This window comes from Augochlora pura, chromosome 7 (genome assembly GCF_028453695.1).
Source record: "Augochlora pura isolate Apur16 chromosome 7, APUR_v2.2.1, whole genome shotgun sequence".
Lineage (NCBI taxonomy): Eukaryota > Metazoa > Arthropoda > Insecta > Hymenoptera > Halictidae > Augochlora > Augochlora pura.
Window position 1 is genome coordinate 29,146,160 of NC_135778.1, and position 11,700 is coordinate 29,157,859.

General features: G+C 35.2%; 3 protein-coding genes across 6 annotated transcripts; all 3 read left to right on the top strand.

The window, feature by feature from the left end:
• The first annotated feature begins 109 nt into the window (after positions 1 to 109).
• LOC144473871 (uncharacterized) lies at positions 110 to 3,486 on the top strand. The gene is made up of 9 exons (XM_078188205.1): positions 110 to 583; positions 672 to 787; positions 854 to 1,011; positions 1,086 to 1,349; positions 1,406 to 2,056; positions 2,118 to 2,280; positions 2,340 to 2,478; positions 2,555 to 3,138; positions 3,208 to 3,486. The coding sequence occupies exons 2-9, from the start codon at positions 707 to 709 to the stop codon at positions 3,298 to 3,300; spliced, it is 2,133 nt and encodes a 710-aa protein (XP_078044331.1). The 5' UTR covers positions 110 to 583; positions 672 to 706; the 3' UTR covers positions 3,301 to 3,486.
• A 387-nt stretch (positions 3,487 to 3,873) lies between these two features.
• Positions 3,874 to 9,587, top strand: Rep (Rab escort protein). Of its 3 annotated transcripts, XM_078185360.1 has the most exons (12): positions 3,874 to 4,163; positions 4,248 to 4,314; positions 4,981 to 5,175; positions 5,243 to 5,426; positions 5,498 to 5,735; positions 5,804 to 6,026; positions 6,097 to 6,303; positions 6,399 to 6,523; positions 6,605 to 6,765; positions 6,840 to 7,019; positions 7,101 to 7,271; positions 9,451 to 9,587. In XM_078185360.1, exons 1-11 carry the CDS (start codon positions 4,115 to 4,117, stop codon positions 7,266 to 7,268), a joined length of 1,797 nt encoding a protein of 598 aa, XP_078041486.1. In that variant the 5' UTR covers positions 3,874 to 4,114; the 3' UTR covers positions 7,269 to 7,271; positions 9,451 to 9,587. The 3 variants fall into 3 exon arrangements, with proteins under 3 accessions (XP_078041486.1, XP_078041484.1, XP_078041487.1); XM_078185358.1 differs by lacking the exon at positions 9,451 to 9,587 and having other exon boundaries at positions 7,101 to 8,807; XM_078185361.1 differs by lacking the exon at positions 9,451 to 9,587 and having other exon boundaries at positions 6,852 to 7,019; positions 7,101 to 8,807.
• Positions 9,588 to 9,612: 25 nt separating this feature from the next.
• LOC144472358 (uncharacterized) lies at positions 9,613 to 11,685 on the top strand. 2 transcript variants are annotated; one of them, XM_078185362.1, is made up of 4 exons: positions 9,613 to 9,753; positions 10,244 to 10,369; positions 10,483 to 10,506; positions 10,836 to 11,685. In XM_078185362.1, the coding sequence occupies exons 1-4, from the start codon at positions 9,742 to 9,744 to the stop codon at positions 11,016 to 11,018; spliced, it is 345 nt and encodes a 114-aa protein (XP_078041488.1). In that variant the 5' UTR covers positions 9,613 to 9,741; the 3' UTR covers positions 11,019 to 11,685. The 2 variants fall into 2 exon arrangements, with proteins under 2 accessions (XP_078041488.1, XP_078041489.1); XM_078185363.1 differs by lacking the exon at positions 10,483 to 10,506.
• The last annotated feature ends 15 nt before the right edge of the window (positions 11,686 to 11,700 follow it).

Below are 11,700 nucleotides of genomic sequence, written 5' to 3' on the forward strand. Positions count from 1 at the left end.
ATGAATATATTGGTAAATGATAAATGAGTTTAGTAATTGTTATATAAGATTCAAACTATGCGCGCTTTGCGCTATTGGTAAGGCAGATTTGTCTTTAAATGAAGTCGTTACAAATTTGGTTGCGTATTATATTGTATAACAATTCATTTATTTATACGTGCATATTTTCTCATAGTTTATAAAAATTTCCGTACTTAAAAAATTGTAATGTCCTTATAGTTTATAAATTATATAATTGTTATACAGTAAATCAAAATGTATAGCAAATTAAATAATTTATTGGTATCACTCTTGTATTCATGTAAGCTTATGTGGATGTACATGCATTTGATTAGAATGTATTGTATAGATATGTCAACAAATATTACAAGTACAAACCTAACCTTACATGATGTTTTAACCTATATCTCTTGAGTAATGTAATTCAGAATATAAGGTTGTTAATTTCTACATTATTTTATAAGTTTGTATAGTGTATAATATGTATTATATGTGGAAGAAATAAAGTTTTAAACAATGCAACGTAATTCTTTAGAGTTAGTATAAAATAACTGTATTTGGTAATGCAGTAAATTGTTTTAAGGTATTTAACTCGAGATCGTACATATATATTTTTCATCAGTAGTTACATGTGCATTAGTTATGACTGAAACATTATCATTGTTTATTAGGATTCTTTTAAACAAGCTAACCATTTTGTATAAAAATGGTTACATTACAAGATATTAGTGTACAGCTCATGAAACCTGCAAAGGACCTTGCAGATTGGAAGTTTCCACTATCTCAGGTAGAAACTAACATTAAGATAATTATAATGATATACATATAATTATATTGCCAAACTTTATTTTAGATTTTAGAAGAATATTATGCGTTGTTGGAGGAACCGTGCAATATTAATTTTGGAGAAGCTGCACTTGTGCTACAAAATTCAGCTAATGTATATGTTCGCAGGATCGAACGTCTGTTCACTGAAATCGAAGTTTTGAAGCAAACATTTTCTAGTTACGAGTAATTATCGATTTTAAGTACAATATAAAATGCTTAATTTTCATTTCATTCGCGTTCATTCACGTTTCTAATAGGGAAGAAGAAAGAAAAAAGTCAACCAGCAAAGAAAAACGTACAGCAAATAAAACATACATTGATATTGAAAATTTTGTTATTTTCGATCTGGAAAAATATGTTAGTAAAAAGATTGATAAGAAGCAGCAATTTTCAACACAAAAAAAGATCAAATTATTGAGTCATCGGTTTACTCAGTTGGAAAACAGCATGACTCAATTGTGTATACCCATTCAAGCGTTCGATGTGCTGGGGGAAATCATAGGAAAGAAATATGACTTCCGGTAAGGGAATATTTATTCCATTTACTTTCCTGTCTACATATCATTTTAATTTGAAGGTGCAATCAAGCTATAAATACAGCTGGAATGTTAGTGGACGAACTAACACCTTATGATTTTAATCACGTGATCGGTTCGCGTGTTCAGAAAGGAAGGAACTCTTTGTCATCCTACTCAGAACCAAAAACTCCTGGTACCGGGACATCAGGGTATCATTCAGCTGCTTCAATAAATGATAATGAATGTGTAACATCGATTACCGAAGAGTTTGAAGAAGAGGACGATTTTTCTTCGCCTATAGCAGATATCTCTGCAACAAACGAACCAGAAATCGCAGAAGACGAAAGTGCAGTAGACACAGATTCTGCAATTGTGTCTGGTACTGCCTTATCTCAGCAATTTAGCTCAATTGAAGATCTTACAGAACGTCATAATGAAAACGATGCAACATTGCATTCATTTGATGTTAGTGATCAAGGTAGTAAGGAAACTAAGGAAATTAAAAAAAAATCTCAGAATGAAAAGCCAGAGCTAATGCTTCAAGTCGGGGAAAATTGTAAAATGCAAGATAAAAATTGTAAGACCATAGGGAAACAGAAAAATAATGAAACAAATAATAATAAGCAATCAGGACGTAATTCCAAGGAAGATCTTTCTCGGATAGATGAGTTAAATAGTGTCCGGGGCAAGGAAGGATTACGAAACAAAGGGTATTAGTCGTACTTAAGGTTTGTAATTCTAAGTCAATGGTTACATTAATATTTTTCTTAGGATTGAGAAAATGAAAATGTCGATATGCTATGTGGAAGATATCGATGAATCTGATTGGAAGCCAATGCCGCTGATTCAGGGAATGAAAACTGTTCTCACTGATGAATCACCTGTCTTAAAGCTTCCGGAATACATTTCTCTCTTGGAAACCAAATTTGGTTCGGTACGTACAAATGTATGATACTAATATTGCGTTTCGAGAATCATGTCGCTTGTTTCTAGAAAAAGCGTAAGCTGACATCAAAAGTGAATAAGCCGGAGTGTCTTACAAAGCTCTTTCTTCGTGAAGTTGAGTTGTTCACGCAGAAAGAAAAGAATCTTACTTCGCAAAAGAAACAAAAGTTCAAACGTTTGCGAAAGCGTAAGTTAAAATAAGTTACTTTGCAACAGCTATATAATGTTCGTAGAATTTAATATAATTGTTTATTTTCGAGCAGAGGAATTAGAAGATTTTATGAAGAATTTTGACGAATGTTTAAACAGCCCAGCAAGAGAGAATGATGGTACAAAATACGAAGCCATGATAAGTTCTACCATTGATTTATTGGGCTTTCAAATATCTGAGAAGAAAAACAATTGCATCGAGAATAATACAGCAGAAGTGACGAGTCGGAGTCCTTCCCCTAATGACACAGGATTGGATTCTAGTCATAATTCATTTGACATCGTCGCCCAGTCACCTAATATGGGTAACGATTGGTACGAACCTTCGATCTCGGAAATTGATTTGACATATTCGTTACCAGATTATCAAACGTTAATCGAAGAGAAGATGAAGGAAATCTTCAATGAGTCCAACGTAACGAATGAGCTGGACCAAAGTGTTGCCAAATGGCATGCTGCCCTGCAGCCAATATTGTCCGAGGCAGAAATAAGGCCAACATTCCGAATTCACGATTATGCTTCCCATATAATGGGAAAATTGGAGGGACTGGAGCAAAAGAGGGCGACTTTCGACGATGTTGTTCAAGATAAGCCTGCTTGCGAAGTAGCGAGATACTTCCTAGCCTCGTTGCAACTGGTATTTTTCATTATGACGTAGCATTACTCGAGAAGAAAGATATTTTGATAAATTTTTTGTCTTTTGCAGGCGAATACATACAACGTAGAAATAAACGGAGCAAACAACTGTGACAACATAGAGTTATCGTTGCTCGATGGCAAAGACTGCGAGAAGAAATAATTTATTGCGGCAATGAAAAAAGTTATCAAATGTACAAATATTATTTTCCGTATTTATTTGAAGACAAATTATTATTTTTATTTTTGCTGTTTTATATAATAGAAATTATTTTCATATATGATTGTTATGGTTTCATCTGAAAAATGAACTAAATTTTAAATAAAATTGATCTACGGTATTTCAAAATTTTGAACTTATCATTGGAACACAGTGGAACTCGAAACTCGCGCGTTTCTTCAAACCCAATTTCCAATGCACATGCCTTATGATGTAAATCCACCGTGAATCGTATGTACACAATTTTCTGTACGCATGTATGCCCATAAATGTAAAATACAATCTTATCTACAAACAATTACAATTTTTAATTGTAAGAACATGGATAAAAAGCTGTAGTGCGTACAAAATTTGTAGAAATCTTTAATAGAAATTCTTTGGATTCAAAAGACGAGCATCAAAGTTTTTCATACGAGTTTTACTTCTAGTATCTCGTGGTCCATTTTCGTCACTGTTCTTCCACGTCGAGAGTCTACAATCTAGAGAATCGTGCTCGAAGAGTGTTCCCTGCGAATCAGCATTCAGCTCCGTTTCTACCTGCGGCGTCCTGTACTGTCAAATTGGAGTTTCGAGTGTGTCGTGAAACAGTGAAAGTTCAGAGCGAAAGCGAAACGACGGGAGTGGCCCTTTACTCAGCACAATTGGCGGCACCCGATAGAAATGAATTGATTCCCCCCCCGGATAGCTCTGTCGTGGAGTGCTGAAACCATTCGTCTTTGGAATTCCTCGTTCTATCGCATATTCGCAACTGGAAGCCATGGAAGACGATCTGCCGACCGAGTACGATGTCATCGTCGTCGGGACAGGTATTGATTTTTGCTATACACCTCCCATTTATTCCATTGACTTTTCATTTTCGATCACGACAAATGCATGGTTGTTTTCCGCAGGTATGACGGAGTCCATTGTCGCAGCTGCTGCGAGTAGAATCGGTAAAAAGGTCCTTCACCTAGACAGGTATGTCAGACATTCTCTGTCCTTCTCTTCCCTCCGTTCTTCTTTCTCTGTCGCTCTCTTTCCATCTCTGTCTCTCCGTCTCACTTCCTCTCCTTCTCTTTCCGCTTGCTGTACGTCCGTCTCCCTTGTTCTTTACTTGTTCCATTATTTTTCATTATTCTCTTATTTTACTTCACTTTTATAATAATACTCTGGTGGAACATGTGTATGTAATATTTCTTATATACAGAGTGTTTCAATCCTCATGGTAAAAGTAGCAGATTCTATAATAAAAACGTAGAATGCTATATTTTTATGTGACTGTTTTTTTCAGAGATTTTCCGAAAAAGTTATTTTTATACTTTTATCTATTTTAATCTCGATTACATCATGAACATTTGGATACCCTGTATATAATTATCTATGTGTATTGTATGCATATATGTATACATAAATAGATTTATCATATTTATGTATGTTTTTTTATTAAAAATATAACCAAAACTGTTGTACGGTATTTAATCTATATAGAATAAAATCTTTATTTCAATAAGAAACAATTAATAAAGGAACATAATCCTGGAGTCAATAATACATTAGCTAAATTATATAATCATTTTAACACAATTATGTAACAATTGATTTCTTTTTCCATTAAATTACATCATCCAAATAATTGCATTACAGTAACGAATATTATGGTGGTCTGTGGGCAACATTTAACTTTGATGGTTTACAAAAATGGATAGAGGACTTAAAACTTTTGAAGAATGCTACCAAGGATGTATCTGGAATTGAATTGCAATCAGATGAAAAGTTCTTGAAAGCTAGTGATCAATATTCCACTGTGGAGAATATTGAGGAGACTTGGTACATTTCAAAGTAAGTTCTTTTTGGTAAATTCTTGATCATGCTCCAAATTTGAAATTAAATTATCTTTTTATTGCAGTGAAGCTGATTTACCTTTGCTCTCTTCAAAAGATACTCAAACCGACTGTAGTGGTGAAGGTAGTGGTAGTGGAGATGAAAAAGCAGATGAGGATAAAGTTGATAAGAAAGAAAATGTTAAACATTGGAGTATAGATCGTATAAGAAAGGAGTACAGGAAGTTCAATATTGACTTGGCCCCGAAGGTACAATGAAAGCTAATAAATCAAACTTTGTTGCTGACTTTATTGGGCAACTATTATTTTTTTGTGAATAGTTGCTGTTCGCGCGAGGTGAACTCGTTGAGCTATTGATCTCCAGCAATATCTCTCGCTATGCCGAGTTCCGATCGGTCTCCAGAGTGGCGACATTCATGGATGGAAGGCTGACACAAGTACCTTGCTCAAGAACTGATGTGTTCGCAAACAAAACTGTTAGTCTTGTCGAAAAGAGAATGCTTATGAAACTGCTCACATCGTGCATGGTTCAAGGAGCTGATAGTCCGGAGTTTGATGGTAATTCTGTAGGAATTTTAAGAAAGTTTTATTTGCAGTGATACTAATTGAATTTGTTTTATTAATAGGATTCCAGGAGAAAACATTCTTAGAGTATCTAGAAACAAAGAGCCTGACACCAATTGTGCAACATTACATAGTTCAAGCAATTGCAATGGCTACCGAGAAAACATCTTGCAGGGATGGTGTGAATCGCACAAAGCATTTTCTTAACAGTCTTGGACGATATGGTAACACACCCTTCCTCTGGCCTATGTACGGTAGCGGTGAACTGCCTCAGTGCTTTTGCAGGTAAAATTGTTGAGACCATTGTCGTTATCCTTGTTTAATAGCATTGATTAACAACTGTAATTCCTTACAGATTGTGTGCAGTTTTTGGAGGAGTGTATTGTTTGAAGAGACAGCTTGAAGGTGTAGTAATAGATAATGAGAAATGTAAAGCTATCATTAGTGGCAAACAGAGATTAACTTTGGAGCATTTAGTCGTCGGTCAAGGTCACCTGCCACCGGAAATTGTTGCCTCTGAAGGCGAACAACGGATATCACGTGGAGTATTTATTACGGACAGGTAATAATAATCATCGAATAGGAACAAATCAAAGACTTAAATAAGAATCTCAAGTAACGTGTGCATCTATCATGATTTTGTTGCGATTTTTGTAGATCAATAATGCAAGGTGAAAAGGAAAATTTGACACTTTTATATTATCCTCCAGAGGAACCTGGTCAAGAACCTGTTACGCTCATTGAATTGGGACCATCAACAAACGCTTGCCCTCAAGGACTATGTATGTAATAAATTGTTCTAAAACATTTTCGAATTTCAGGCTAACTGGTTGCGTTCAATCTGTTGCTCTGTTTTGATGCAGTTATGGTTCATATGACATGCAAGCGAACGGCGAATGCAAAAGAAGACTTGGCCTATGTTGTCAATAAATTTTTAAGAGCGGAGACCTTCGATCCGTTAGCCAATCGTGCATCCATTCACAGCCATACACAGACCGTATCCCCAGACAAGAGACACCTCCAGGTTGATTCTCCGCCATGAAAATCACCATAGAAACTCGATTATTCTGTTATGAAATGGAATATGTATATTTTCAGGAAGGTGAACAGGATAATGATAAAGAAGAATCAGCGGATAACATAAAGCCTCAAGTTCTATGGTCGTTGTACTTAAATCTACCCGCAAGTGATATTAAATTAAATGATACTGCCCCGAGCAACTTACACCTCTGTTCTGGCCCCGATTTAGACCTCGACTTTGACTTTGCTGTTAATCAGGTTAATTTTCTAGTTAGGATAAAATATAATGTTTCATTACCATGGCATACCATTTAGAATAATATTAAACATATTTTTAAGGCGATGAGCATTTTCAAAGCGATGTATCCCGATGAAGAGTTCCTTCCGCGAGCTCCAGATCCAGAGGAGATTGTATTGGACGACGAGGAGGAGCCTGGACCGAAATTCGAGGGAGATATAGAGGCTGAAGAGAAGCAAGATGTCGAGAAGGCTGAGAAGGAGGAATAAATGGTGTTTATTTCGTCTTTTCATCTTGAAAACACGGGCCAGCTCCCTTAGCCGCACACCTCTTTCTATCCAAAGTTGTACGCGCCTCCTTACGTTTGAAAGTTGGCCAAATTTTTATCCGAACGATCGACGAACGAATTTTTACCAGCTGCCGTGTCCGTAAATAGTGCTAGACGCCATCAGGAGGTAACCGAAACGATTAATCTGATTGAATCATTTTATCATCCATTCGGAGACTTAAAATATTAGTTTGTCTAGCACTCTTTGTAGACTCTTTTCATTGAGAAAAATGTTCCGAACACCGAAAAAAAATTGCTCGTCGATTTTCGAATGAAATGACCAGTCAGCTGGCGCTCAAGTCTGCGTTAAACACTCGCTCTTATCAGATTACAGTTTGGCCGACCGAAAGCATTTATTTTTCTTCGTTTTTCTCTATCGACGAAAACGTTTTTTATTTCTGCTGTTCTGTTTCGAGGAAACAAAGTGTAGTTTTACGACACATAAAGAGAGACGTGGGAGGATTCATCAGTCATTTAAAAAAAATAATCATTCGAATGTAACAAAGTCAGTTTTGAAATTTTATAATTCATAGTTATAACCGGTTTCTAGTTTAATCGAGATACTTAAGGCCTAGCCGGCACCGATTATATTTATGAATGATAAAATAATGAGGGGACACGATTGTTATTAACTTCATTGTCTTGATTGCAGTTAATTGTTAGCGCACATGTAAAAAAAACGAGAACATCGTTCCACGTTCCTCTACTATATAATACAAGTAAATATTGTAATGTCTTTTATCCGATCGTTAATACATATTATACATCATTAGTGTATTTATTACGTACTGTATTACATAGCATAGTTTAATCATTATACATTGTTAGTATAGGGACAATTCTAGGCTGCGAAAAATCAATCGTTCCTCGACTATTTATATGCATTTCCTTAACTTAATTAATAACACTTCGTTGGTTTAATTTTTTAATGACGTCATTTAATATTCGTTGCACACAATTTTGTGTAATTCCGAGTTTTTTATTTTATATATTATTGTTGTTATTTTTTTATGCTTCGATTTTGATATTGTTCGCTTCAATTTCTTTCTTTCTTTCTTTCTCTCTTTCTCTCTCTCTCTCTCTCTCTCTCTCTGTCTGTTTCTCTCTCTAATCCATCTGTCTATCGATCTATCTCCCTCTAGATAAAATATTGACTATTTATTAAGTTTTCCGTTGCATTTTTCGTATCTTTTTTGAAATGTTGTCACCTTTTTTCGAATAAAAAAGAGAAAAACATTCCTTCAGACGATTACTATGGTTTGACTATGAGTTTCATGTGATTGAGAAGAAAGAAAAAATGCTGTCGGTTGGTTTCGCTCGTATAGTATGAAAATTTTTAGACACATTGACCGTAGAGCGGCTTGAATGTCAGAATCGATAATCTTTTTCTCGCCGTTGCTGCTTCGATGTGCGCGCATTTATTTACATTTATCTGATAATACGCCGTACTCAGCATTGAAATACAGTAAACTGATACGAATCGAAATATAACAATTCATTTCACCAGACATACATCCTAGACAAATAATCGTTTGTTCTTGTTTTATTCAATTTATACAATTTACTGTAGCGTCTGATCTTGTTCGCATTAATAATTTTCGAATATCTCTGAAACTGTAGGTGATACCAAAGCGTTTGAACTTTGACCTTCGATTGTTCTCCACACATTCTATAGTACTCATACTCTAGTACCGTCCTGAGTTTCAGAAATATTCAAGCGGGGTTGATTTAAATGGGTCACATCGCACATATGTATAATACGAGTAATAATTACAATGAAGTATGGAAAATTTAGTTTGACGTTTCATACTTGTACATTGTATTTTCTAAGAACCGAACTCGACACTATAGCTACTGGAGGTTCAATAATTTGAGAGCTTAATAATTTCCTTTCAAATAATATTCCCAAACAGAACTAATTATATCACATTGTCCACTTATTGGTTTGTAAATTAAGTTTCTACAAGTGTTAAACAATTTATTGGGAAACTATCGATCAAATAAAATGTTATTAGATTCAAAGATATTATTTGAATGGAAGTATTGATCCTACAATTATCAGCCAAAAATTGTAAATTATCAATATTTTGACGACAAATCAAATCGAAAGCTATTGTTTGTAGAATGCTTAACGCTGATGGAATCTCTAGGATGGTGCTAGCTTGTAATATGTGAAGAAATTTCTGCGAAAAGTTTAAAGTTCCGCGACGATCGATTCGCGGATGCAGACGAGGAAGTGCGTGCGCACTCTGGGTGCATACACTCTTTTATTTCAAGTGCACGGTGCGAACCGTGCTGCACCGAAAAGGAAGCATGCAGCTGGTCTTGTGACAAATCGTGTGACCCTTCTTTTTCTGTGATACATCGAAGTGGCTGTGCTACAACGTGTCTTCGCCACCAGTGAATCGGTAAAAATGCGTGACAATGTGAGTCTCTCTGCACCTATGTCGTCATCCATTGTCGTCATCATCCGTTGCATTCTGGATTTCCTCCCCCTTTTTACCGGGTGCCGGAAAAATTCGATTTTCATATCAAATAATTCGAATTGACATTTTACAAGAACAACATGGTACAGTCAACTATTTTCATGCTTGTTGCTTTCATTTTACAATTTTTATAGATGTCCATTGTTTATGGAATCTCAAAAGTGGTGGGGGAAACTTAATTTAGTTTACTCGAATTTTTCTAGTACTTCCATAAAATAATATAACATTCTACATTTTATAAAATGATATTATTAATGCAATTAAGTAAATTAAATGAGACATTTAAATTGTTTCTTCGAATGTAACAAGACGTTCAAGAATTATTTCGAAAATTTTTTCCGGAACTTAACACTTTTTAAAATTGCATTTCAATAGTTGTAAGACTGAAAGGATATTGTAATGATTTCTAATCGATTGTTTGTCTTTGTAGGAAGGATTGGCATTGCACCTGTTACTGTTATTAGTTTTGTGCGCCGACGTGTATACGACAACTGCCAAACACCTAATTAAAAAACGGAATTATAGCGACCAAAGCGTGAGAGGCTACCTGGCGGAGGTAAGCGATCTATAAACGAGTGCATGTTTGCAAATTGTTAGGCATGGATGAATTATTGCGAGCACCCCGATTGTCGTGAATTATCTTCATCATATAATTTCAAACGGTTTTAGATCAAATACGGAGCATATTTTAACGTAAGTAGATAGTCCAAAGAAAACTGAGCATCTTTTGTTTAAAAAGTTTTTCGAAATTCCGTACAAGGCACAATTTATAACGATTTCAACTCAAACCATTGGCGTAAGCGTTCGGGGATCGTTACCGTTGTAAAATTTAAATAACTAGAATTTTCATCACCTGCAGAATTTTGAAACGCAAAAGTTACTCAGTTTTATGAGGATTATGTAATGGTATTATTGACGTAAGTATGTAAGGCGTCATTATCAAAATTTATAAAAATATTATTTTATAATAATAATATTTTATGTAAAAAATTAGAGAATTAAGGAAAATCTGTACATTACAGAGGACTTGTTGGTGGAACGAGGTCTGCAAGGAGGAGTTTCATAGTAAATTTCGCTGCCGTTGCCCACGATGGTCCTACTGTCGTGCCCCTGGTAGATACTACGACGCTCACTGCAGCATGACCCAGACCGGATACATTTGGACCCAGCCGGAGACTTCGTTGACCGTCGAAGTTAACAAATGATCTTTGCACAGTACCCTTTTCTATTCGTTCGTCCCTTTCGCATAAATTTCTCGCAACAAAATTTCATGCTCCACGAGTAGTCACGTTTTATAGAAACTATTTACACTTGTTAATGTTATCTCTAGATTATGCAAGCAAAATTATTCTGCGACAACGACAGAGCCTAGCAGAATCTCTCTTTCTTGCTTCAGACGCTGACTCTCATGCGAATTCAACAAATTACTGTAAAAGTAATTTTTTTCAGATGCTTAGGTGAAGAAATTTTCCATTAAATTTGATTGAGAAGTAACAAGCAACGATGTAGGATATTTGAAAAGTTTTTGACTATTGTTTTTTCGTATATTGTGAACGGATTTTTGGTTTCACAATGGACAATAGCAGGGCGCAAAAGGTGATACTTTTTTGTTGATAATTGTCCAGCTGGACAAACGAATTTAAATAACAATAAGATTATTGTAGCCGAATGATATTGTTTAATATCGTAGCTTATTTGCATAATTCGAACATGTAATTAAGAATAAGTTTAGGATAAATTCCACGAGTTCGAGTAATGGAAAGTGTTCATATAAATGTTGTCGACTTTTTCGGTGTCCTTGTAAATAAAACGTACCGATTTAATAATTAACACATATACCGTTTTAATTATGGTAAACGAATAAATGGTAACGCCATTGAAGTTGAA

Coding starts and splice junctions, on each gene's coding strand:
- LOC144472358 (XM_078185362.1), top strand. Junction 10,370..10,482: donor TGAGAGGCTACCTGGCGGAG/GTAAGCGATCTA, acceptor AAACGGTTTTAG/ATCAAATACGGAGCATATTT. Junction 10,507..10,835: donor AATACGGAGCATATTTTAAC/GTAAGTAGATAG, acceptor TGTACATTACAG/AGGACTTGTTGGTGGAACGA.
- Rep (XM_078185360.1), top strand. CDS start 4,115: ATGGAAGACGATCTGCCGACCGAGTACGATGTCATCGTCGTCGGGACA. Junction 4,315..4,980: donor AAGGTCCTTCACCTAGACAG/GTATGTCAGACA, acceptor ATTGCATTACAG/TAACGAATATTATGGTGGTC. Junction 6,524..6,604: donor CGCTTGCCCTCAAGGACTAT/GTATGTAATAAA, acceptor GTTTTGATGCAG/TTATGGTTCATATGACATGC.
- LOC144473871 (XM_078188205.1), top strand. CDS start 707: ATGGTTACATTACAAGATATTAGTGTACAGCTCATGAAACCTGCAAAG. Junction 788..853: donor GGAAGTTTCCACTATCTCAG/GTAGAAACTAAC, acceptor ACTTTATTTTAG/ATTTTAGAAGAATATTATGC. Junction 1,350..1,405: donor GGAAAGAAATATGACTTCCG/GTAAGGGAATAT, acceptor TTTAATTTGAAG/GTGCAATCAAGCTATAAATA.